At 29.8% G+C, this 25,239-nt stretch overlaps 1 protein-coding gene across 1 annotated transcript in view; it reads right to left on the bottom strand.

The window, feature by feature from the left end:
• The window catches only part of LOC148285139 (uncharacterized), a 165,636-nt gene that overhangs the window by 120,966 nt on the left and 19,431 nt on the right, over positions 1–25,239 (bottom strand). Inside the window, exon 3 of the mRNA XM_088229722.1 lies at positions 10,379–10,972. Within this exon, the coding sequence (XP_088085848.1) occupies positions 10,379–10,972 (594 nt within the window). The remainder of the gene's footprint in view (positions 1–10,378; positions 10,973–25,239) is intronic.

The raw sequence follows: 25,239 nt of genomic DNA, 5'->3' as shown, positions 1-25,239 counted from the left end.
AACAACAGGGCTAAGATGTTAAAAAAATAGTGTACATTTTGAACCAAAAAGATTTTTTACTAAACATGTTAGCAATGATTTTTTTTTTCATTTTACAAAAAATCTATGTCATTTTGTACACCCTTCCCCTATAATTAAGAAGCAAAACAAAAAAAAATAAAAAGCATAAAAATCAGTTACTAGTAATAACGGGGAACAGAAAGTAGTGGAAATATTTGGAAGACGACTTTATCCAGTAGTGGAGTTAACGAAGCTGAAGAACAAGAAGAAGTGTTAATAACTAATTTATAATAAATATATGAAAGGAACCAAATTATTTTTACTGAAGTATTAAAAAAACAAAACAGTTACTTCTTAGTAAATCGTTATTTATCTACAAATTAATGCCAAATGGTATTGAAAACTACGGGTCTTACTAATAAACATGCGATAAAGTTACGCATAGGCATAGTGGTAGAATACGCATCTTTTGAGTCTCAAATAGACAGTTCTGATTCATATTTTAACACATAAAATGTATATTTTAGTTTGCAAAATGAACGGAAAATGTGAGGTCAAAATATTGCAAAAAATCGATATTTTTTTGCGATTTGGCCTCATGGCCATAATATAATTATTTCGGAACCTTAAGAATACGTAACAATAAAAAAATAATGATGTTATTTAAAGATTAAAATTTTCTGGTGTAAATTTCGAGGTGAACAAATCGATAAATCTTTTTTCTATTCATAATCGAGGCTTGTGTTTTTTATTTTGTAATAATGAAGCATTAATGCATTTGTGCTACTAAATATTAACACTTTTGTGACCATATTGAATTTATTTATTTATTTATTCCAAATGACCCTCGTTTACAGATTCATGAACTTATTAAGGCTTTTTAGGCTGACCAGTGTTAGCCACAATAATAAAAAAAAAAAAAAAAAAAATACAACAAATATATAAAAAATTAGTCACATATATAAGCAAATAATAGAATTATTGAAATCAATAGAAAATCATTAAAAAACGTAATTGAAATGATAATTGACATTGATTGACAATTACTCGTAAATAAATTAATGTACAATGACCGAATGCACAAATTTAAGACTGAAGTAAGACACATTTCAAAACCTCTCTGAAATCACACGAAACTGTTTACAATATTTTTTTAATAATATGAACTTTAACAGGTTTCTCAAAAAACAATAAAAAAAAATTATAAAAAAAGGATGCAGAAGTTATTGGAATTATATTGTGGCAGTGCAGGGAGCAAACTTCGGACATCGGAACTCTGTTCCAAAACACACAAGATTACCATTGACCTCAGTTCGATTTGTAGAAAAAGAAAAAAATAATATGAGGTTAGAACATTGTGCAGGAGTTAAATATATGTATTATCATTGCGTCATAAAATGGATAAAAAGACATTAAGATTTGGTACACACAAAATAGTATAAAATAGAGGATTAGGAAGTAATCATCGAAGTATATTTAATAATATTGTATCATATATAACAGATGTTAGTTATATAAGCATGAACAACAAAAACGCTAATTTCTTTTCTCAAGTTCATAAAGTGTCGTTCACCCACAAATCGGCTAATAATAATGCTGATTGCTCGGTCCGCTTTAGGTAACTTTCTGCCGGACGATTAGTTCCCATGTTTTTAGGACTGTAAACATTTAATTCAAAGGTGAGATCCACTCGTGTCGTAGCGGAAATCCTAAAACAGCCGACGAAGCTGAACGATCATTTCTGTTTGCATTAATGGTGCAGATTAGCTTTGAGTTCATTCAATAGACACTTGAAATTAAAAACAAATTAAGTTTTTTTGTTCTCTGTATATCTAGAAGCGCCTGTATCAAGGCAGGAATTTCACTATTTTTTCTACGCGAGTATCCAGCGCCCCGAGAGACCAAATCCTCCACTAACATTTTACTTTAGTAGATGCAGAATCCGTACCTTTATTTTAATTTTGGAGCATTTTCTTTTTTAAAAAATGTATTTTTAAAGTTTAGACATTTTCTCGATTATAATGGCGGGAAGAAAAAAAAGTGGCTTCCGTGGTATAATGGTTAAGACACATGACTTAAGCACGGAAGGTTCCGGGTTCAATTTCCAGTGAGAACACAAAAATGAAATGTTTTTTTCAAGTCTAAGTATTCACCACTTGGGCCTCCTGGCCTGTTGTGGTGCAAAAAAAAGTTATTATACCGTCTCATGAAAGAATTTCATCATGATCAAGAACGTTTTGTAAATTCAATAACTTAATTGTTAAGGATAAAATAATATATTATCTAGTTTACCTTTTTAAACTAGATATTTTGCAAAAATTTCGGAGGATTACGTACTAAAATAAATAAGAACACAATCCTCAAAATAACTCTCCCAAGACAGACATCTACTGAAGAAATATTCCACAAATCACAACTTATGACACCAAAGCAATTATACCCTAAAACAATACTCGCTTACAGATTCAAAAACCATTCTCACTCAAACGAAAGACGTAACCCAAACAATACAACACATACAAATAATATAATCACTAGATCCTCAAAACAAAGACAACTCAAACTAATACCATTTTCGGACAAAGGGATTTTGAGTATTATGCAATTAAAGTCATTTTAAAGAAACCCTTAACATTCAATACAGAAAGTCTATATAAAATATTTAAAGTTCATACAGTAGACACTCTTTATAAAATAAATTCCACTATACAAATTTATAAAGAAGAAAAAATAAAAGAATTTGAGATGAATATGTCAATCAGATACCAAAATAATATTAAAATTCTTAAATTCCAAAATAGCTTTGTCTTTAAAGGTGTCAAAAATTACAATAATCTCCCCAATGAACTAAAAACTATTAAAACTAATGAATCGATAAATAAATTCAAAGTAAACATTAAAAACCTTTTGAACAAGTTAAAAAACCGCATTCAATATTAATTAGTATGAATGTATTATTATTTTCTCTTTTTCTTTATATATCCAATAAGTTTTTATTTTTTCTCATGTACGCGTATATTCAAAATTATATAAATTTTAATAAATAAACAACGACAACAGTGTAAGTCACTCTCCAAGCACCAAAGTTAGTCTCTTTATTTTGAGAATTACAGTTATAACATTTACTAGATGAATAAAAGTAGATTTGTGTAGAATAAAAAGAACATGTACTATTTAAGAAATATATTAATAAAAAAATAATATTTGTCCTACTTCCACTGTCCATTAACTACACTACCTCCTACAATTAACAACGAGAAAATATTCAAAAAGGTTATAAAAAAAATGAATAGTGAATCTGGGTGGAAGTAAAATAAATTGTCTCATTCGCTCAAACCAATATTGAATTAACTGTTCTACAAATGTATAGTTTATGTTATATTTTTATTATTTCATTGTGCGTTTTTTAATATAAATAATTTAAGTATACAGAAATGAAATATAAACATAAATAAGCAGTGTATAAAACTGACTGAATATTTTAAAAATTATTTCTATATATAAAGTTTTCTTTATATATTCTCACATGTAAAAATATTTAAGAAAAAAAACATATTGTTAAGTGTCCTCGACACGGGTAACCCCAGTGAGGTCACATTATTTTTATTGTTAATCATTGTTTATTATGTGGAAAGAAAAATGAATAAATAAATAAATACTGAACGGCATATGTATGATATTATTCAATGTAAATACAACATCTCCTTGCACAATTCATTTTACGTTTTTTTTTCTGTCGTTCAATAATCGATTTATTTTGCATGCCAGCATCGTGATACATTACTATTAGAGCTTCGCATGACCTTTTGTATTATAGTATTATACATTACCGAAAAGTATAGAATACTGCATTAAAATTATATTAACAAGTCTGGTGTTTCCCTGTATGTTACGAACATCTAAATTATTCCCGCTATAGGAACTTGTTTTAGATCGCGTGTAGAAGATTTACAATCATTAATTATTATTACCATTAATTTCGCTCTACCTAATTCTAAAACTCTTTGTCAGAGATGATTCGTGTTTGCACAATAAGAACCTTGAGAGCAAAAACTTCATTGCACTTTACCATACGGAGAAGCCCAATGCCAAAATAAAATGTCAAAATTGATATCATTTTCTTCAGGTCGCCATATTCAGGATTGTACCTATGTATAACGTTCGCATAGTGCGCTTTTGATTAGTAACTATGTTTGTTTCATTGTTGAGAAATGTGAAAAATCTAAAAATGATAAGGTTTATTTTCAAAATTTGTTTCTTTTTTGTGTGTGCTGGATTTGTTCCAACACACGAAGTATCACCCGAAAAGTCGTCGGAACAAATTTATTTATTTATATATACGCCCAATGGGCATTTTTATGGACACATTTATACATAGAAAATTATTATAACAAAATAAGAAAGACTCAATGGTTTATAGTAAATTTTGTGGGAGTGGAAGCGGGAGAGAGGTGTTTATAATTGAATTTAATTCAGTGATCGTTTGAAAGAAGAGAACTTGTTATCAAAGAAATCAAGACTGGTATGTTTTTTGGCAGACCTAAGAATTCTGGGCATAGGGGAATAAAAACCATAGTTAGTTCTATGGTTATCAGTATGAAAGAGTTAGTTTTGTCTGAGGTTTCTAGTTGGGATATTTAATTTTATTGAGCTCAGTAGTTCAGACGCATCAAAGAGTGAGTTGAGAATTTTAAATAGGACTATAAGGTCGGATTTATTACGACGGTCTTGAAGAGAAGATATATTCAAGGTAGTTTCTAACTCATTATACGTATATAGGTCTCTAGATAAGCCCAACTTCCAGCCTATCTTTCTTAAAAATCAATGTTGAACTGATTCAATATTCTTGATGTGAACATCATAATATGGAGACCAAATAACAGCGGAATATTCTAGGTCTAGGGCGAACTAGGGAACAGAAGAGAATTTTGAGGGTATTGATATTTTTGAAATCAGCTGTGCTTCTGTTAATAAATCCAAGAAGTTTTAAAGATTTATTGATAACATGTTCAATATGAATTGTAAAAGAAAGTTTAGTGTCGAGTATAATACCCAAATCTCGTATACTAGACACAGATGATAATATTTTCACACAAACCCAATACACACGGTATCACCCAAAAAAGAAATAAATTGATAAGTGACCGTGAAAACTTCCGTACCTGTTTATTTTTAACTTTATTAATTGAATCGGAATTATAGAAATTCACAAAAATTTTAATTCTCACAACAATTTAATTTGTAATCACACATTTAATCACACCTCGCCTTTATTGACAATGTTCCCGTTGTATTGTGATACTGGACCCCCCCCCTCTCCTCTTGCCACCTCCGTGGACATGGACCCGTGGCTGTTAACACCCTCTTAGCCAAGTGGATGTCTTTTCATAGTGGATGGAGGGAATATAGAAGTCTAGGCATCCACGGGGCTTATGATCTGTCATTGGCTGGTTTAAGTTGCCACTTTACACAATGTGTAACATTCATTATTCTGCCTATATGTGTATTATTATTATCTTATCTCTTTCTGATATTAATTTATCAAATATTTTTGTGTACCGTATATTATATTATTTTCACATATATACTTATGTTAACTAATTTTCATTATTTGTTTTTAACAAAAATTTGTTGATACCATTTTTTTTTATACTTATAAGTATATGAAAATGTATATATTTTTTGTTTGAATTCTTTAGAAGTTATTTACAATTTGATTTTTATTTCAATTACTTTTATTATATCCATCTAAAATATTTTTTTTCTTTTTTACTATGTAAAGTTTCACTTTTTATTTTGCATAGCAGTATGCTTCTTATTGTTTCTAAATGTATACAAAAAAGCATTGTTTATCTTTTAAATTTTTACGCACTATGTTTGTACTTAACTGTATATTTTTTGTAAATGCCCCTTGGGCGTATTGTAAAATTAAATAAATAAAATAAATAAATAAATAAATATATTTGAACATATACATTCCTTCGGCTCTTTTACATGTTGACATTTGAGAAGTTATAAAGTGACGCTACAAAATTTGGCCAAACTCAAAATATTGATGAAGAATCCACCTGGTTCAAGAAGAAGTATAACAATTGAAAAATATTTTCAGGCGTTGCCTAGTATTTAGGTGAAATAATTCAATCAAATGAATCTCTCCCGCAACAATAACGGTTTCAGCTCTTTAACCTCACAAACGTCAACAGATATAAGAGCCGAAGGAATGTAGATGTTCAAATATAGGCAGAATGGTGATTGTAAAAAAGTGGCCACTTAAACCAGCTCCTGACAAGTCATAAGCCCAGTAGATGCCTTGACTTTTATATTTATTGATTTAGTAAGTTTAGTTCACGCCCTTTGCTTTCGATATGTAACGAACTTAGTTTGTAAGAAATATAAATTTTATGTTTGCTTTCGATCATGGGATTGGAAAATTGAAATTCGTTTTATTTTTTACAGGATTTAATGTGTTAAAATAAACATCCAGTCTGTCCTACGTAAATTGTACTACAATCGTTACATTTAAAAAAAATATATTTATTATATTTTTTTATTTTATTAAATTATACATTTTTTTGTACTTTCTAATTTGTAAAAACCGTTGTTTTTTGAGACATTTATCGTATCTTTTGAGTTTTTCAAGATTGATAATTTATTATGATTTGTTTTGAATACTGCGTTTCTTCCGTGTTATTTTTTTACGTTAAAAATTTTTAGAGATTGAACCCGAAAATTCAATGCAGGCAAAATTATTTATCAAATTATAAGTGATAGGAGTATTAAATTAGTATTCAGTGTTTTAATTAATACACATTTATATACATTATGTAAATTTGTGCGTTAGATTAAATAGATGAAATGATTTTAAATCGGGTTGTGGTCCCGTGGCTAGTGTTGCGGACTCACGGATCAAAGGTTTAAGGTTCGAATCCCACTCTACCTCAACTTGATTTGCATTTTCGAATATGAAGTAATTTACAACTGGTTGAAAATGGCCATAAAATGTAAATATTTGGGTAAATCATGAGATCACAAATATTTCTTTTCTAAAAAACAAGATTTCAAATCGTTAAAAAATATATTTTTGTGCGGTTTGAATGATAAAACAAAATATACACGCATCTTAGTACATTTTTTTTTCTTTTTTGTTTTGTGGTACCTAAGTATACTCTTATATTTATTTTCAAACAAAACCATGTTCGTTCTGTTGTTCGTTCAGTAATAAGTTTTGTTTGAACGCACGTTCACGCGCAGTTAATAAAAATAATTTAATAACTCTGGCATCGCATGCTGTTTGCCCATATACTAAATTGGCTGAACGAACCGCTTTAATGTTTATGGTTGCTTAATTTAAGGTTAAGATTTGCATAGACCGTTGCATTCTACTTAAACTGATTCGTGCATCTTTTAATAATATTACATAAATAGGCTTTTACAAAAGAGGAAAAACGACGCGTGTAACAAAAATCCCTTTCTCTTTTAGTACTTATTTCGATACTTTTAATTCTAGTATGGATTGGTATAGTTCGCCACGTGGATAAAATCTTCCGTGTGAGAGAATAGGTTCTATAACAGACGTACAGACATAGTGTACACTCTACAGTGGCAAGACAGTTATAAGTAAAACCACAAAATATTTAGGTACGTAGGTGCACACACACATCGCACATCCGATAAAATAGTTATAACCCAAATTAGCAGAATTTCCGGGAGAGCCTAATAACTAAACAAGCATACACACAAACAATCATTATCTTAAAGCCTTGCATTTTATATTTCGTTTTTTGTTTTTATTTTCACCCTGTAAAGTAATGCCGATGTGTCGTATATAGCACAAATGTAAGTAATATAGAAAGTAAAAATGCATTTAAAAACAATTAAAATATGACACGGTTTGTGTTAAAATAAATGTTTGTGTGTACTGTTCAGCTATCAAGCGGATATATCGTGAAGCTAAAATTATGTACAATGTTTGAGTTTGTCCAAATTTTTGTAGACAAGAACTGGATTCAACTAGACTAGAGAGCTGTTAATATTAACATAATACAACAGATATGAATAATATTTTAGATAAGGAAGAATCGAAGGAATAAAGATGTGCAAATATAGGAAGAATGGTGAATGTTACACAGTGTGTAAAGTGGCCACTTAAACCTGCCAATGACAGGTCATAAGCCCTGTGGATACCTAGACTTCTATATTCCCTTTTCTAAAATCTTCTTCATTTCTGTTCTATTTTGTAACTAAAATTATGTATTTTTTTTAGCATATTACATTATTCTTTTACGGTGTATTCTATATTCCTAACCATTTAGTTAAGACTCCATTCTACCCTTTCATCCCAAATGTTTATTCGAATAAACACAAAATTTAAGATTTTTTACGCTCGCATCTATCGAAATTCAATAGCAACGAACATATTTTTAATTACTGAAACCCCTAGGTACGTCTTTCTTTTGTATTCGTCGGTAATCGGCGTTACACAGTAAAGTTCGATTCAACTTTGACATCTGGCTTCTGGTCGGTGTGTTTGTTTTAGGACGAATTCCTGACGTCCTTATAATTGATATGTATGTAAAGTTCAATTCACATATCAGCAAAGTAAAATTAATTTGATATAATTAACACATATTGCAAGGTTATAAATAACACATTTTACATTGATTTTATCGGTTGATTTTTAGTTTGAGACACACTGTTTATAAAAAAATAAAGTTAAATAATTTCTTATTTATAAAAGATTTAAAAAAACAATTACCAAGGTCTGAAAGGGTTAATCGAATAAGCCATATATATATATATATATACTCTGCACTATTCACCCTTTTTACGAGAGTAAAAAAATATTGGTTTTGCCTTAATTATTTTTGGAAATTCGTATTGAAATAAATTAATTAAAAGTACATCTCTATCATTTCATTTATGATTTTTATGAAATCACTCAATTGATTAGGATAATTTAAACGTATTTGATGATTTTGGATTAATTATATTTGACTTACTTAATTGTTAATAATCATGATGATTTGACAATAATGAACAATTATATTATCAATATTGATTTCATAACCTAGAATAAACATGACTCACGGAAATTTTCAAATCGGTGCCAAAAGATTTTAATTAAGACAATTATTTTTTATACGTGATTAGAAAAATTCAAGATAATTCATAAATGAGAGAAATTTTAATACGGTGAAGTAACGAAACATGCAAAATTGTGTGATCAAAGATTACCTACATTCTTTTGATGGAAATGCTTGTACTAAATTCATGATAAAATATTTTAATTTAAAAGGTTTAACTTTTGACATGCAGTGGAATTTTATTTATTTAACGTAATACAAAACGGAGATTCTCATATCATATATAAATAAATTAATTAATTAAATGGACTCGATAAATATTACAATATTTTTTCCCAAAAACTGACTCAGACACATCTATAAATAAACCTGCCAACTTTCATATCATTAGTAATTAGTCTTGTCTTGAATTGCAGATAAATAAATTCGACCTTATATAGTAAATTAATTAATAATTTTAAGATTTACACAGCGTTCTGGATAATTTTGATTTTCTGGGTTATAATAATGATGGCAGCAACCCATTTCGAAACGTCAACAAGATAGACGAAAACTAAACATAATAACCCAGAAAAACATCATCAGAGTATAATTTTTCGAGAAATGTATTGCAAAAATCTAAATATAGTTTTTTTAACCTTTGTGCGTCAGCATCGGTAACGTCGAAATCCGCATATTCGATACTACCCAACGCATTACCTTTTGGGATGATCGTGGACGTGGTATCTCTAAAAAATACGTCTCCCGTTCAGAATGAGGTGGAATCACTCAGGTGCTCGTTATTAATTAGTACTGTTTAATTTCGAAATTGCACAGAATCGCCCCTGATTAGCGCCTGCTAACGTCACCTAATATAAACATTCTCGTTTTTAACGTTATATTTCAGCCTCGCCATAAATGTCTTGTCAAAAAGTTTGGTTTGTTTAAATTATTAGGGTGGGTAATGCATTAGGTATCTCCATCCGACACGTCTGCAATTAACAAAGCAGCTTCGGGTGGATTCCAAAATATCCCGAACAGATAACGCGTCGGGTACTTATAAATATCCAACCCAGTTGCTAGTTAAACTGGAATAAAAATTATTAAAGCTAAACAACCCGCGCTTTTGTTTATAAAATAATTTAAAACACGTTGTTCGGATACAATGTAGTAGAATAAAAATAAATTTATTATTAAAAATTTATTTAACTAATTAAAATTTAAGGAGAACTTTGTTTACGAAATACATACATAGATTTTCGCAGAGTTAAAGTTAAGTCACTTGAATAAAATAATAATAAATAAAATTAACTTACAGTATTCCCCGCATTAGCTGGAACCAGCAGAACCGGTCCAGCCTTCATTTTATTCTTCCTCACACCACTCTTCGGAATTTTCTGGATCCTCATAGGAATAGCTGTCTGTCCACCAAGCCAGCTACAGACCAGCTTATCCTTACTGTTTGCACTTCCAAAATAAGAGCCAACGTGAGCATCGTGCATGGCTTCGTTAGAAACCCTTCTATTTCCCGAAGTTTTACCATCATTTCGATGCCCATGGTTTACTCCGTCAGTGACGTCTGTATCTGACCCAGAATTCGCCAGTTTGCCTTCGAGAATTTTACTCAACTCTTTTCTATTATCCGCTATCTTTGTGCCGGAATCAGGTCTGAACTTCGCATTTTTGTTTTTCTCTGATACGCTGACGACCGAGAAATGTGTTTTCATGTTTGAATACGATGGATCAAATTGATTGTGGTTAAAAGGCTCTCTGGGTTTAAAGCAAGAACATACTCTCTTGGCTGTGTGATAGACACTGAATAAAGCTATTAAGCAGTGGATGACTGACGTCAGAAGAAGCCCAGCGTTAGATAGTATCGGGGGCCAGAAATTTTCAACCTCTTCTTCTTCCTGAAAGAATTAGAAAAGCTATATTAGACATATAAATACATTGTAACGATACTTTTCTTTTTTTTTTCAAAAAGGTAAGGCTGCTTCTTTTGGTTCTATCCTAAAATCCATGGACTTCTGGATTCTGGAGTCTAACCATGAGTTAATTCGTCAATTAATTTGAAATGGTTACACTTGTTAAGACCCCCTGTAGAATATCTGTTATACAACAGTCGTATGAAAATGCTCATGGAAAGCGAAGTATTCCACTCCCTACTTTTTTCTGGAATTATTTATTTTCAAATACAGAAATTGAGTTACATTTAGTTGTATATTTTTCAGCTCTTTAGGTAAAAACCTGTGTTGAGCTGAAATGTTTTACAAAATTTAAACATGATCTAATACTTAATTTGCTCAGACAATTTGGCTTACAATACAATTAATTAATATATGTTTAAAGTATAGCTTAATCTACAAAACAAACTTATTAATTTACAAAAGAAAAACAAAATATATCGTTTAAATAAATTAATACAATCAACAAAAGATAAATATTAACAAATATTAATAACAACAATAACGGAAAACTAAAAAACAAAAGGTAATTATATATAAAATTGTATTTGAATACTATTAATAAACCATAAACGAAACATTAAATTTCACAATAATAAATGAAAACAGTATTATATATTAATTTTAAAATACCAATAGTTTTTTAATACAAGATAAGACTATAATGGTGAAAAGGGAATCAAAAATAAATAAAATTACCAATAATATTTGCGACCAAAAATGGTGAAGCATTTTTTTCAGTACTAGTTTAAAACAAAAAAAGTTACATACGTAATATATATCATTAGCAAAACTAACTTCAAATGATACATAAAGAGATAGCATAAAAATAATAACAAACAATAACATCAGCAATTTAAAGCAAATAAGAATTGTACTAGAATAATTAATAAAAACATTAAAAAATTTATAAAATAGTCCATAGTAAAATGTTTTTTAATATAATCAATTCATACGTACAAAATATACTAAATAAATTATTTATTTGCCTTAGAGCATGGAAAACTTTAAATATTTAAATCTTGCAAGACAAAAAAACGTATTTGTATTTATTAAAAAATTACAACAGGGATGGAGAATACCTTCAAGAAGGGAATATGGAATTCTAGGCATTTACAGGGCTTATAACCTGTCATTAGCTGGTTTAAGTAGCCACTTTACACACTGTGTAACTTTCACCATTTTGCCTGTGTTTGAACATCCATATGTTTTTAATTCTTCCATTTGTTGATTTTAGTAAAGTTAGAGAGCTGAAACCTTTATTGTTGTGAAGAGATTCATCTGACTTAATTATTTCATATCCTAGGCAACGCCTGAAAACAGTTTTCCAATTTTTAAACTTCTTCTTGGACCAGTTGGTTTTATTAAAATATTTGAGTTTTTCCAAATGTTTGCAGACAAAAGACTGGATTTCACCCCCTCGGGAGTCATTAAGATTAAAAAATTACAAAAGGGCTGGAGAACACCTTTAAGAAGGGAATATGGAAGTCTAGGCGTTTACAGGGCTTATGACCTGTCATTGGCTGGTTTAAGTGGCCACTTTACACACTGTGTAACATTCATCGTTTTACCGATGTTTGAACATCCATATTTCTTAAATTCTTCCATTTGTTGATTTGTATATACATATAATGCGTGATGTCATTTTATGCAGATATTTAAAATATGCTATTTGTGCGTATAAGCATACCCATGTTTTGTTTATTTACATTGATGTGAATGCATATAATATATGCATGCAAATTAAAGATTACACAATAGTTTCGGTTCTCACGTAAATGTTTATTTGCAAGAAAATTCACCTTTGTATTTAAATAATTCATTTATAACTTTAAAAAATACATTTTCAAATCAATGACTTTCCGTTTTTATTTGATGTCTCTATTTTTAATATTTATTTATACATCTATTCTATAGATTTTTAAGATATATTCTAGATAGGAGAAAAATCATCATAATCATTCCCTTTCTACACTTAATGGTGCACTGCATTGGTACACCAATTGCAGCGTATCTTAAAAAAAATGTAAGGTGATTAGTCTTACGCTTCAGGCGTCAGTCTAAGGATAATGAAATAATCTTGTGTAAAAACACCCTTTTTAAAATAATATTTCATATGAACCATGTCGGGAATCGAACCCGAGACCTCTTGTATGGTAGGCAAATGCGCTGATCATTACCCCACGAGGCTGACTTTCCAGAGATTTCATGGTGTATTCTAGATTTGTGAAAAAATGACAGCTTTAAAAAAGAGCTGGGAGTGCATCTAGGAGTAGAAGGAGCCACATTCAACAGTATAAAGGATGTCTGGAGATCTGACTCAGTGAAGACCAAATGCCGCCTATATGACGCTTGCATAACAGCTAATCTTCTCTACGGATGCGAATCGTGGCACAGCCAAAACAGCAAAACACTGAGTTTTGAGTTTGAGTTTGAGAATTGAGTCTTAGAAGAATCTTGGTCGTGCGGTGGTTTGACTTTGTGAGGAATGAAGTAATAAGAGGACGGACGCAGCAAACTCCAGTGACAAATGTCATCAAGCGGAGGCGATACGGTTGGCTGGGCAATATACTGCGGATGCCTTCTGAGAGCCTTAACCACGCTTGCCTAGTTTGCAAGGCATCAAGCTGCTGACTGTTAGTCGGCAGCTTATGTCAGAACTACGGGACGCAAACCTGACATAGAAGGACGCGCAGGCAGCCGATAAAGATGCATGGGGGCTCTTTGTGGACACCATTTGCTCTAACTAGGGAGCGGACATGGAACGATGATGATGATCATTCTAGATTTAGAATACCCACGCACAGGTCAGGCCTATATGGGATTTTTTTGTTTTAATAAATAAAGTGATATATGAAATACGAAGTGAACTTAAATGTAAATAAGAAGCTTGTAAATAAATACTTCGAGTTACCTTGTAAAAAATCAAACTCGGGACCTTATGAATGGTAGCCAATCAAAGAGAGTCGTGAATTGTATTTTATATCCTTTAAGCAGACATACAGTATTAAAACTAAAGTTAATCTGATAAATAATAGAAGATAATAGAGGTTTAAGAAGAAGCGAAAATAAATCACTTCTCCGTTGATTGGATCTTGGGTTTTTAATAAAATTAATGAGGTTTTAAGAATCCGTTTATCTTAATCACTGTAAACTAACTTCTATATATCCTTATTGCATTTTTGTGCTATAAAAGTGGATGTTTTACGCTCCTGCGTGGTTAATTTATTAAAGGAAAAGTTATTTCCTTCTGGGATAATATAGAGAACAAGCTATGAATAATATGCTCATATTAAAATATCTCGGTAGCAGTAATAAACATTTTAAACATTAAAAAAATACTGCTGGCCAAACGCATTTGTAAACTTGTCATGAAACTAATAATGGTTTAAGTAATAAAAATGTTCAGTGCTACTTTTTTAGCTAATTATAGTATTAAAAAGACGTTTTTTACAACATTTGAAACATTCAATCGTGAGGCTAAATTTCTTATAATATTAAAAAAAATGCAAAAATTTTAAAAATTTAAAAACATTTCAAATTCATATCGATGCCATATAATTGAATTCACTAATTGATTCGATAATCATAAACGCCCGATTGATAAAAGAAAAACAGCGAGGAGGAAAGATAGACATCTTAAGTAATAATTAAAAAGACAAATTGTAAAAATCATCGTTTCCTTTTCTAAACCCAGTGGTGCATAAGATACTGCATCAGTACACATGCAATGCGGCGTACTTTGGTCATCTCATACATGAAGATATTATGATAAATCCTACACTTTAAGTTCCAGTCTAGGGATAGTGAAATGTTGCACTAAAACACCTTTAAAATAAATATTTCACGTTTACTGACTCTGACAGCAATCGAACCTCAGATCTCAAGTGTGGTTAGCAAACGCGCCAATCATTCCACTACGAGGTCTACTTATCTCCACTCGATTTCCTTTTTCAGGTTTTTTACCTGAGAGTAGCCATCGAGTTGAAAACGCTCGTGCAGGGTTCTGGTTCTATTTCAAACACAGAACAGTATGCTTCATCCGCTGGACACGGAAATACATGATTTATAAAAAAGGCTTAGTCCAGTAAAAAGGTTATAAAAACACAGAACTTCCTCATTAATACGCCTTTATATAAAATATGGAAAAAATATTGACATACTACGTATGTATACGCTTGAACATTAGTCAACTTTCGGTTTTATTGATTGAATTAATGCTCCCAAAAGTCACGTATTTCGTACAATAATCATAAAATTATCACTAGTTAATATCATCACGTGAATATTTTGCTGCGGTTTGGAATAAAAATGCGTAAATTTTATAGGTACCTAAATACAATAAACCAAGTTATAATTTAAAACTGTGTAGATTTCATAGAAAGTAAATTGAAAATAATGTTTGGAAAAAATATAAAAAAACAAAAATTATAAATCAATGATTTCATTTTTTCTTACTGAACCTATGCTATTGTGCATATGGGTTGTGGCTTGTTTAATATTTGTATAATCCACCCAATCAAGTAAAAATATTATTCTTATTATAAGACTATTTATCGATTTTATGTCATGCTTATCCTTTATGCACTCACCTATATCTAGGGGACATAGGTATGGAAATGAATTAGAAAAAATATTTGATATTTTCAATACAAATTCTGTTCATGAATTAAAACGAATTCTCACTCGTAATTTATTAGAAAAATAATGGATTCATTTTAAAATATAATATTAATTTAACTTTGCTTCCTGGAAAATGTGATTTTTCATTTCTTTATTTAACATGTTAGACATAATTTAAATTGTACATTAGTGGATTTATTGCGAAATGGCAACTTCTTCTAACCAACTGATGATGATGATTTCACTAAATAAAGGTATTATTTAGTAAATATATATTTTTTTTTATTTTATTGCTTAAAAAACTTATATTTTAAAAAAATATTAATGTTGCATTATTTTTTTCATTATTATTATCTAGTTATTCTCAACTTTACTGTACACATATATTTAGAACATAAGATTTTCTCATTGTTTTGTTATATTTTATTTACAGATGTTTTGTTTCTTTTTTACTATTTGTTTTTTGTAATGTATCTTCACTAAATTTTTTACTTTTACTTATTTTATTATTTCATACTATGTACTAAATATTTATTGTGCACTGCTGTGATTATTTCTGTAAATTATTATTTTTTGTAATTGAACCGTTGATGTATAAATAAATATTATTTTTAAGCAAACTATTTTTGATTACACGTGCCTTTCCAAATTATATCAAACAATAAATACAATTATTGGAGGGGAAATCTAAACCTTTTAAATTCTTTGGAATAAGGCAACGTGGATAATACAAAAAACAAACATACAACTGTAAAAATATGACATAATTAGTTACCGCAATAAAAGAAATGAAAAATATAAAGCGTTTTTTTTTATTTTATTTTTGTAATAAAATTTATTGTAATATAAAAGATTATTTAATGTTTTCATTCACCTTTCAGGTGTAATAAATTAACCTAATGAATGAATCGTATATGCGGGTATTCAAAAAATCATACATGCTTGTGTATTGGTTTACTGTTTTTAAGTAAGCTCTCTACGCAATAGTCTCTCTCCAAGTCAACAGCTACAATTAGTAGTCCTTTTCAGCAATAAAGTGGTTTACAAAATCTTTTAAGCTAAAACCAGTAAAATACCCTATATTACACTGTTGAATGAACATATTGAAGCAAGAGACGAGATGTTGTCCCATGGGAGTGTCGTGGACTCAGGATCAGAAGGTCTGAATTTCGAAGCCCGCTCTACCACAACTTGTATTCCATTTTCAACACGATTACTAACGACAAACGGGAAATGGTCTCAAAATTTAAATATTTGTGTCATGTATACATAAGAAGGCAAATATTTATTATTAATTCTCTTAAAAAAGAAAAAGAAATGAAATTACGGTATTTATGAACTATTGGAGTAAAATTTGATTTAAAACAATCTTAAATGTAAGTAAGGAAAAAATAAATTTATTTATTTGCAAAAAAAAAAAATGAAAATCAGTAATATGGTATAAAAAGCAAACTTAGAAATCTCCACTGAAGGAGTTACTTAAATATTTGCGGAACACTTTGAAAAAAGGATTGTGAGGTGTATATGCTTCACTAACTCAATGGAGAATGCTAAGTTTTCGGTGTCAAATAGTTTAATTGTAATCTGTTTTTGTATGATTTAGAGATGGTTTAGAATTACGCTATTATTTAGGTAGGTAGGTTTTTATGTATAGTTTATTTTGGCATCAATGACTAATTTTCCGATTTTTGGTGGAGATTTCAAAGTTTGCTTCTAATACCCTTACATTTTAAATATTAAAATCTTCAAGAAGAGCGTTGATGTTTTATATTAAGCTTCGGTTTTAAAAATCAACAAATTGAAGCGTACACGGTAACAATAATTGTTGCTAAACGAAGTTTTAATTGTGGAAAAAACGAAGTGTTAATATTTCCAACAGTAAAAGAAACATGATGAATAATTATGAAGTCTGACTATTCATTGATTTTCCATTTCCTATTTTAAGTCAGTGACCGCAACACGGCTTGTTCATTTCATTGGGTTTATACATAACAAGGATAAGAAAACGTCTAATGGGGAAACACAAACAAATGAATGTTTTTGCTTACTTTTCTTAATTGCATTTTTTGTACGCGCAGTAGCCAAATACGTACCTCATTCCTAGCTCAAATTAGCAACACAATGGCTGCACGTGAAAACCTGATACTTTTTTCAAAACCAATTGAACATAAAGACAAACAATTAATAGGGACCTTTTTATAAAACAATCAGGCATGATCACGGAACTATTTAACAGTCGCCTAGTCGTGAGAATCGATTGTTCTAGAAAACGATGGAGGAATTTCGTACTTACAAATGCATCGGAAAATGTTTTATTGAGATGACAAATAATAGGTATTAAATAAACACATCTATTACGCCAACAATGATTAAGGCTAACAATGTATTAATACGAGTTCGATGATTCATTTGCATAAACATATGAGTGAAAAAACATGACAAACGGAACTAACACCGTGATTCGCATGCTTTCTAATTGAAAATTGAGTCTTCCGATAAGAAAAAAATGAACAAGGAAGTTTAATGCTCCAATACGTCTTTTTTACCTGTACTTGAGATTATGACTGAATATTTTTTACTAGATAAAATAGCATCTATCTCTGTCATTTGAACGACAAAAACAGATTTTTCGAACAACGCCTAACTCAAAGAAAATGCGCCTATATTCCTTGAAATACAACGCAAGTAAAAAGAAGCTCAAAAAAGTGTTTTAAAAAATCCTCTAAAGCTTCATACAAAAACACCGAAGCTTGAAGTTTTTATTGTCTCCAACGGTCTATTGTCTAAAGGCTTGAAGTTGGTCACGTCACTTTCACGTCATATGTCATGTCCGCCGAGTGAGCTTCTAACAAACTTCACATACAGTTGCGGTAGAGTAATACGTGCCGTTTGTCCCATGGGACGCAAAATGTCTCGTTTTCAGGTAATTCAAAATATGCACTATTAAAACCATCTTAAAAAAATAGTAAATCGTTTTAAATCATATTGGCATCAAAATAACAACAATATAAAAACATTTACCAAAATTGGAATCTATTTGTAATACAGCTTAAAGAAAATAACACTTCCTCATCTTAATTTAAATAGGTAAAATACCTTGTGGAATTCCGTAAGTACTACTTGTAAAATAAGAACGTGATTAATGATTATTTTGCTTATTGTACGGCAGTGAAAGCCATTTCACAATTTTCTTTTGAAGGGCTTTAAAATGAATTTCTGATATTGTGTTTCGAAATAAACAAAGTAGGTACTTCCTTGTTTATGCTTCTCCATAAGTCTATACACTGTGTGTAGGTACACTTTTTTGTCAACGCAATTAAGTACGTACAAAAAAATTATTGGATCGAAACTGATTTATGCGGTTTATAAAGATTTTTTAAAGAGAAAAACAAAATAGAATAATATTAATTTTTTTAATTAAATGAAATATTTTAAACATGTTTAGATTTCTACCGAACATTAAACTGATCATTTTACTATGGTTTTTAAAGGCATTCATTCGAAAACTTATCTAAAGTTTAATACCGAATAGTTTTTTTTTAATTAAAAAAAATAAATTAAAAATGAAATAACGGTTCAATAAGCAAATTTTATCTTAATTATAATAATGAGAAAAAGAGTAGAATAAATACGTATTTAAAATATAGAGCTATTCACTATCCTTTTATTTGACGCGATTGGATTATTTCCTATGCGGTTACCTTATGACCAAACAATTTAAGTAAAGTTGTATTATTCTTAAAAAAACACCCAATATCTGTACTATTTAAATTATAAATAAATAAAGTTATTAAAAAAAAAACATATTTTAATCTTGATAAACTCTCTGAAGGGTAAGATCCAGTATTTGTATGCAATTATTAGGACATTTTTAAATATTAAAGTCAAACCAATAAATAAATCCATTTATTTATAAAACACTTTCATACATTTTATATACATATAAGGGCGGGCATATTGCTTTAAAGGAATTTCTTGCTACCTACCTAAAACGTTCAGTTTTAGAAAATAATAATTATATGGACCTATTATAATATAGATTCATATAATGTAATTATACAGCATAACATATATATATAAATTAGCTTTTTTTTTAATAGGAACTAAAATAAACTAAAAATCTACACTACACTATGAATAGAGGGTAGTAACATGGGCAGAATGATGAATATTACAAAGTGCGTAAAGTGACCATTAAACTAGCCAATGACAAGTCATAAGCCTTGTAAATGCCTAGATTTCCAAATTCGCTCCTCAAAAATGTTTTCCCTCTCTGTTGCAACAAATTTAGATCTAAATAACTTCCTAGGGAGGAAATCTTGCCTGTCTCCAAACATTTGAACATATTCAAAACAGTGTTGATCAAATTTGACATCAAAGGAGAGAGGTTTTTTTTTATGTCCTGAAAAAAATTATGGCTTTTTATTTTTTAACATTTAGATCATACTTTTCATTTATGAAAGTTGGCCTCATGGTGTAATGGTCTCGGGTGCGACTCCCGATATGGTTGGCATGAAATATTAATTTAAAAAGGTGTTTTTACACTAGAATATTTCATAGTCCCTGGACTGGTAACTGATAATCTTGCCTTCTTGTAACAAAAAAATATCAAGATACGCTGCGATTTATGTACCAATGCAGTTTCCTATGCACCATCAGGCGTGGAAAGGGAATGGTGATGATGATAACAACTACAAAAAATGTTTTCTTTTTCTTTTTACTAGTAATGTTTGAATATATTTACCTCCGAATGGTGGTGATATTACAATCGCGACGATGAATTGCCGTCGACGATATATTAAACAAAATAGTAACGCAGTAGCCGTTCTAGACATACTTATTTTTTCTACGCTATTCGTTCTGCGTAGATACATCCGATTAATCGTGCATTCCGTATTGCACCTGAATATACTTCCTGGTGTAATTAATTAGTGCCCTTAAGTTCACGGAAACAGGGAGATCGGTCGCGATTGAGTGATCTATCCGACGCTAATGGTCGCGTGTGTTCACGGCTTGAAGAAGCCAATTCTGTTCTACCGAAACGTCGAACTTACCAGCACATAATTAAAATTATGCCGTTATGGTTATTCAAAATAATTTCAACAGTTTTGAAATGTAATAGAATCCATAAATTAACTTAACTTACGCTAATGGATTTGATTTTTTTAATTAAAAATTCTATTTGTTTTTCCTTTCTGCACCTAATAGTGTACAGGGCACTGCAACAAAATATTAACCGCAGCGTATATTGATCATTTTTGCAACATGGAAGTAAGATTATCAGATTTTTGCTTTGGTTGCCTGTCCGGGGACAATGAAATACTCTTGCGAAAAACACTTTTTTTAAAGTAAACATTGATAAGTAATATGGAGATACTTAACTCTTCAATGCTCAATATTTCTAATTCTAACTGAAAATATTTTTGAATGTATGTTTTTTGATGCACATACTTGGAATTTTTTTTTCAGTTTTAATTTTATTATTTTAGTATGTGGATAATCTGCTACATCGGGCATTAAATGGTTTTTTTTTTTTTAAATTTCATTGATAAACCCTTACGGGTTACATACATTTAACAAAATATTTTTACTTTTAAAATTCACATTCTATTTTTAATGATAATATCTTTAACATCTTTTGTAAAGGTTGTCTGAGTCTTTTGCTTAGTTTTGTCTGGTAGTTTAATGTATAATTTAAGTCCATGGTTTATCTCTCCTCCTTTCCTCTTTTTTCCTTTTTTCCATTGAGTAATAGTTTTGATTTAAGGTAATTTATTACGTTTATTTCTATTTTTATATATCTTTAGCTTTTTAATATTTTTTTTCTATTGAATATGTTCTGTAACTTGAATTATAAAAATAAAACTTTTATTTTATAGGTTGGTTGGAAGAAATTGCCATTTGGCAATAAGCCCGCCAATGTACAAATAACATTACGTACAAAAAGTTAAATAAATATTAGTCTCGACTGTCCTTTACACTTGACTTGTCCGTTAAAAAATACAAGAATATAAGGAAAACAAGAAATAACGATTCTTACGCATATCTTTTTATATGGGTAATAATGAAAGTTGCGGAAACAATTATAACTTCTAATCTTAAAAAAAAAAACTATGAAATCACCATTTGAACTTTAGCTACATTACACCTTTGACCAGCTTTTTGTTTCAAATTTTATCGAAAAGTTTTTACCCTGATGGCGATTTTTAAAATAAATTAAAATGGCTAGTATGCATAAAATATAATAAACTAGTCGCCGAGTGATAAACATGTTTTAAATCACTTTTATACACCGATTATCGGTATGTAGCAGATCGTCTACATTGGGCATTGTAGGTTTAATTATAATATGTAAGTTTGCACGTATACGGTGTCGTGTGGATTCGGACGATAGGGACGTATGAAATGGGCCAAAGCGTTTTACGTCATTTATAGAGACATCAACGAAAGCTAAGTTGAAATCGTTTTTGTTACGGAGAGACATCAACGAACGGACAACCAAAAATCTTTTCAATTATTATTTTTCTAATTTCCTCTCTCACATACTCGTACATAAGTATGTTATTAACATTAAATAAAATTGACAAGTAAAATTCAATATTCCGACTCGTAGATTGAGAAACAATGAAGTACTGTTCATCGATCAGCATAGAACAAACTATGGCCTAAATTCTCCAATGACCCGCCTTTGTCTTATTGTTAACTCAAGACAAGATCTGGACTTTTTGGTTTAAGTTTACAACCATTTAAACGAGCACTAAATAAATAGTCCAGATCTTGTCTCGATGTCCCTTATGTTTGTCAATGCTTCTTTTTTTTTAAATGTTTTAAACTATTCTTTCATTGTAATATTTGAACCTTATAATTTTTTTTTTAATTTTTTTTATTATTTTATTTATAAACCCTTACGGATTATTACATTCATATTACATAAAATAATATTTACATTTTTCATTTATACTCCGTTGTTCAAAATAATATTTTTTACATCTTTTGAAAAGTTTGTCTTAGTCTTTTGTTTAGTTTTGTCTGGTAGTTTATTGTATAATTTCAGTCCCTGGTTCATTAGTTTTGATTGTCCTTGTCTTGTTTTAGATAGTTGTATATGGTATTTGTCTGATATTCTCGTATTATGTCCATGTTGACTACAATTTTTTACTAGTTTTAGTTCTTCGTCTACAATTACATTAGTGGCTAATTTATGGATAAATTTTAATGATTCTAGTTGAAAGAGTTCAGTTATATTTAATTGCTTAGTTTGTTTAAAAAGTTCTCTAGTTGCAGTTAAATAGGGAAGGTCATATACTAACTTTAATATTTTATTTTGTTGTCTTTGTAGTCTGTTTATGTCATTTTGATATCCTGCTCCCCATAATAGTTGCGTATGACAAATTTTAGTTTTTACATAGGCTTCATACATTAGAATTTTTTCCATTTTTGGAATAAAATTTTTGATTTTTAAAAAAAGACTCGATAATGTCGCCACTTTGCTAATTAAATTGTTGATATGAATTGTCCATGTTAATTGTCTGTCTATTGTTAGTCCTAAGTATTTAACATGTTTAATTTCAGGACAATGTCTGTTAATAAATAAATAAATAAATTAATTAATTAATTAATTAATTAAAATAACTAAAAAAAGTTTAAATTTATTTTAACACAGGGAAAACATTTTTGAGAAGGGAATATGGAAGTCTAGGCATTTAGGCCAGGGAGGAAATCCAGCCAGTCTGCAAGCATTTGGAGATACTCAAACATTGTTGAAAAAAAGTTCGTTTGAAAAATGTTTTTGTAAAAAAAAACACAATGAAAATGTAAACACGAGCTTTTGAATTAAGCGCTTATATTCGGACAGCTATTATGTGCAAAAATTCTCACACCCGAGAAAAATCGGGCAAACATTACCTCCAGAAAAGACTACTCCCGAAGATACTGAGTAGAAAATAAATAATGCTACGAGCCGCGAGGATTTTTTCCTAAGTTCTTTGCACACCTCACTTCTGTTTTATTGCTATTTTTCATTATTTAAAAACCTAATAAATAAATATAAGGAAACTCATATATTATTATTATTAAAAATAGTCATGTTTATTTGAGATAAAAGTTTATAATCTAGGGACAACAGATATTTTTCTATTTCAAAATTTTTTTCAAATATCCATTTTCAATAAACATATTTTTATCATCTAGGTATACAACTTTAATAAAATAAAAAAAACATTGCAAAATGTTGAACCAAAATATAATACTTATCAATTTACATAAATACCATGAACAAATTATAATGGACCTAATGCACTTCGATAAAACATTAACCTAATAATTATTTTGCCGTGTATTATTATTTTCAATAGGAATTGAGGTTGCGAAATTTCGATAATTAATTTAATGAGTATTGACTTTCCATAAAAAAAAATATTATGATTTAGGACAATACCAAAACGCTTCACGTCAATCAGTCAGCAGTCAAACGTAATTCTTATGCAATCAAAACTGACATATTTACTCTGCCAAAGTTTTAACTAAGTAGTTGAATTGTTAAGTCCACTTCAGTAGTGCCAATGGTCAAGACTTTTTGCACTTTAATTTGTTGTATTTTTAGCCATATTAAATTATCTTACTTATTTACCGAAAAGCAAACAAAAAGCATCAAAAGAATACATTATAATGTCTTATTAATAAATCGCAACAGTAAAGTATTTTCAGAATGTCCAAATGTTTGTAGACGGGCTGGATTTCCTCCCTAAGGAACATTCCATTCCATTAGGAACAATAATTTTATTACGTATTTGTGATAGGGAAATATGGGAAAAAATAGGGAAATATCACTTTTTTTACATTTTTAAAGTAATAAAGGTCTATGAAATACTGACTAGTAAAAAAAAAATTTTGCTTACCATTAGTTGTATAAAAATTATTTTTAAATTTGTAATTTTGAATTCCCGCAAAAACGGTAATTGAGCACGCCCTTACGTCACGATTCGTGTTTATTTGTTCCTTGCCATTGAAATTTGTTTGGAACATTATCACGAATCTTGACGTCACAACAACCGAGGCCGAACGCGTCGCGTTTTTCTTGCAACGTATTTTTATTAAATTTCTTTTTTACATTTATGTGTGAAAACATTTCTCCACAATATCCATATTGATTTTGTAAATACAATTAATTTTTCTAAATCCATTTCATATATTTTTATCGGTATTCGTAGTAAGTGATATTTCCCAACTACGTCGGCTTCGTGGTGTAGTGATCAGCGCGTTTGCCTACCATGCAAGAGGTCTCGGGTTCAATTCCCGATATGGTTGACATGAAATATTTATTTATAAAGGTGTTTTTAGGACTAAAATATTTCATAGTTCCAGGACTGGCACCTGAAGACATATCATCTTCTCTCCATGTAACAGAAATGATCGAGAAACGTTACGATCGGTGTACCGATGCAGTGTCCTATGCACCATTAGGTGCAGAAAGGAATTTATGATACATAATTATATTATAATTACTTTCCGGCAGGCAGATTACGCCTTTTGAAAATTAGACTAAAGTTTTGATATATTGATTCTCATATTATAAAAACAAAGTCATTATG

The sequence above is a fragment of the Micrasema longulum genome, unplaced genomic scaffold (genome assembly GCF_059751315.1).
Source record: "Micrasema longulum isolate JH-2025_06_02 unplaced genomic scaffold, ASM5975131v1 h1tg000055l, whole genome shotgun sequence".
In the NCBI taxonomy this organism is placed as follows: domain Eukaryota; kingdom Metazoa; phylum Arthropoda; class Insecta; order Trichoptera; family Brachycentridae; genus Micrasema; species Micrasema longulum.
This window is presented reverse-complemented; position numbering and strand designations above follow the sequence as displayed.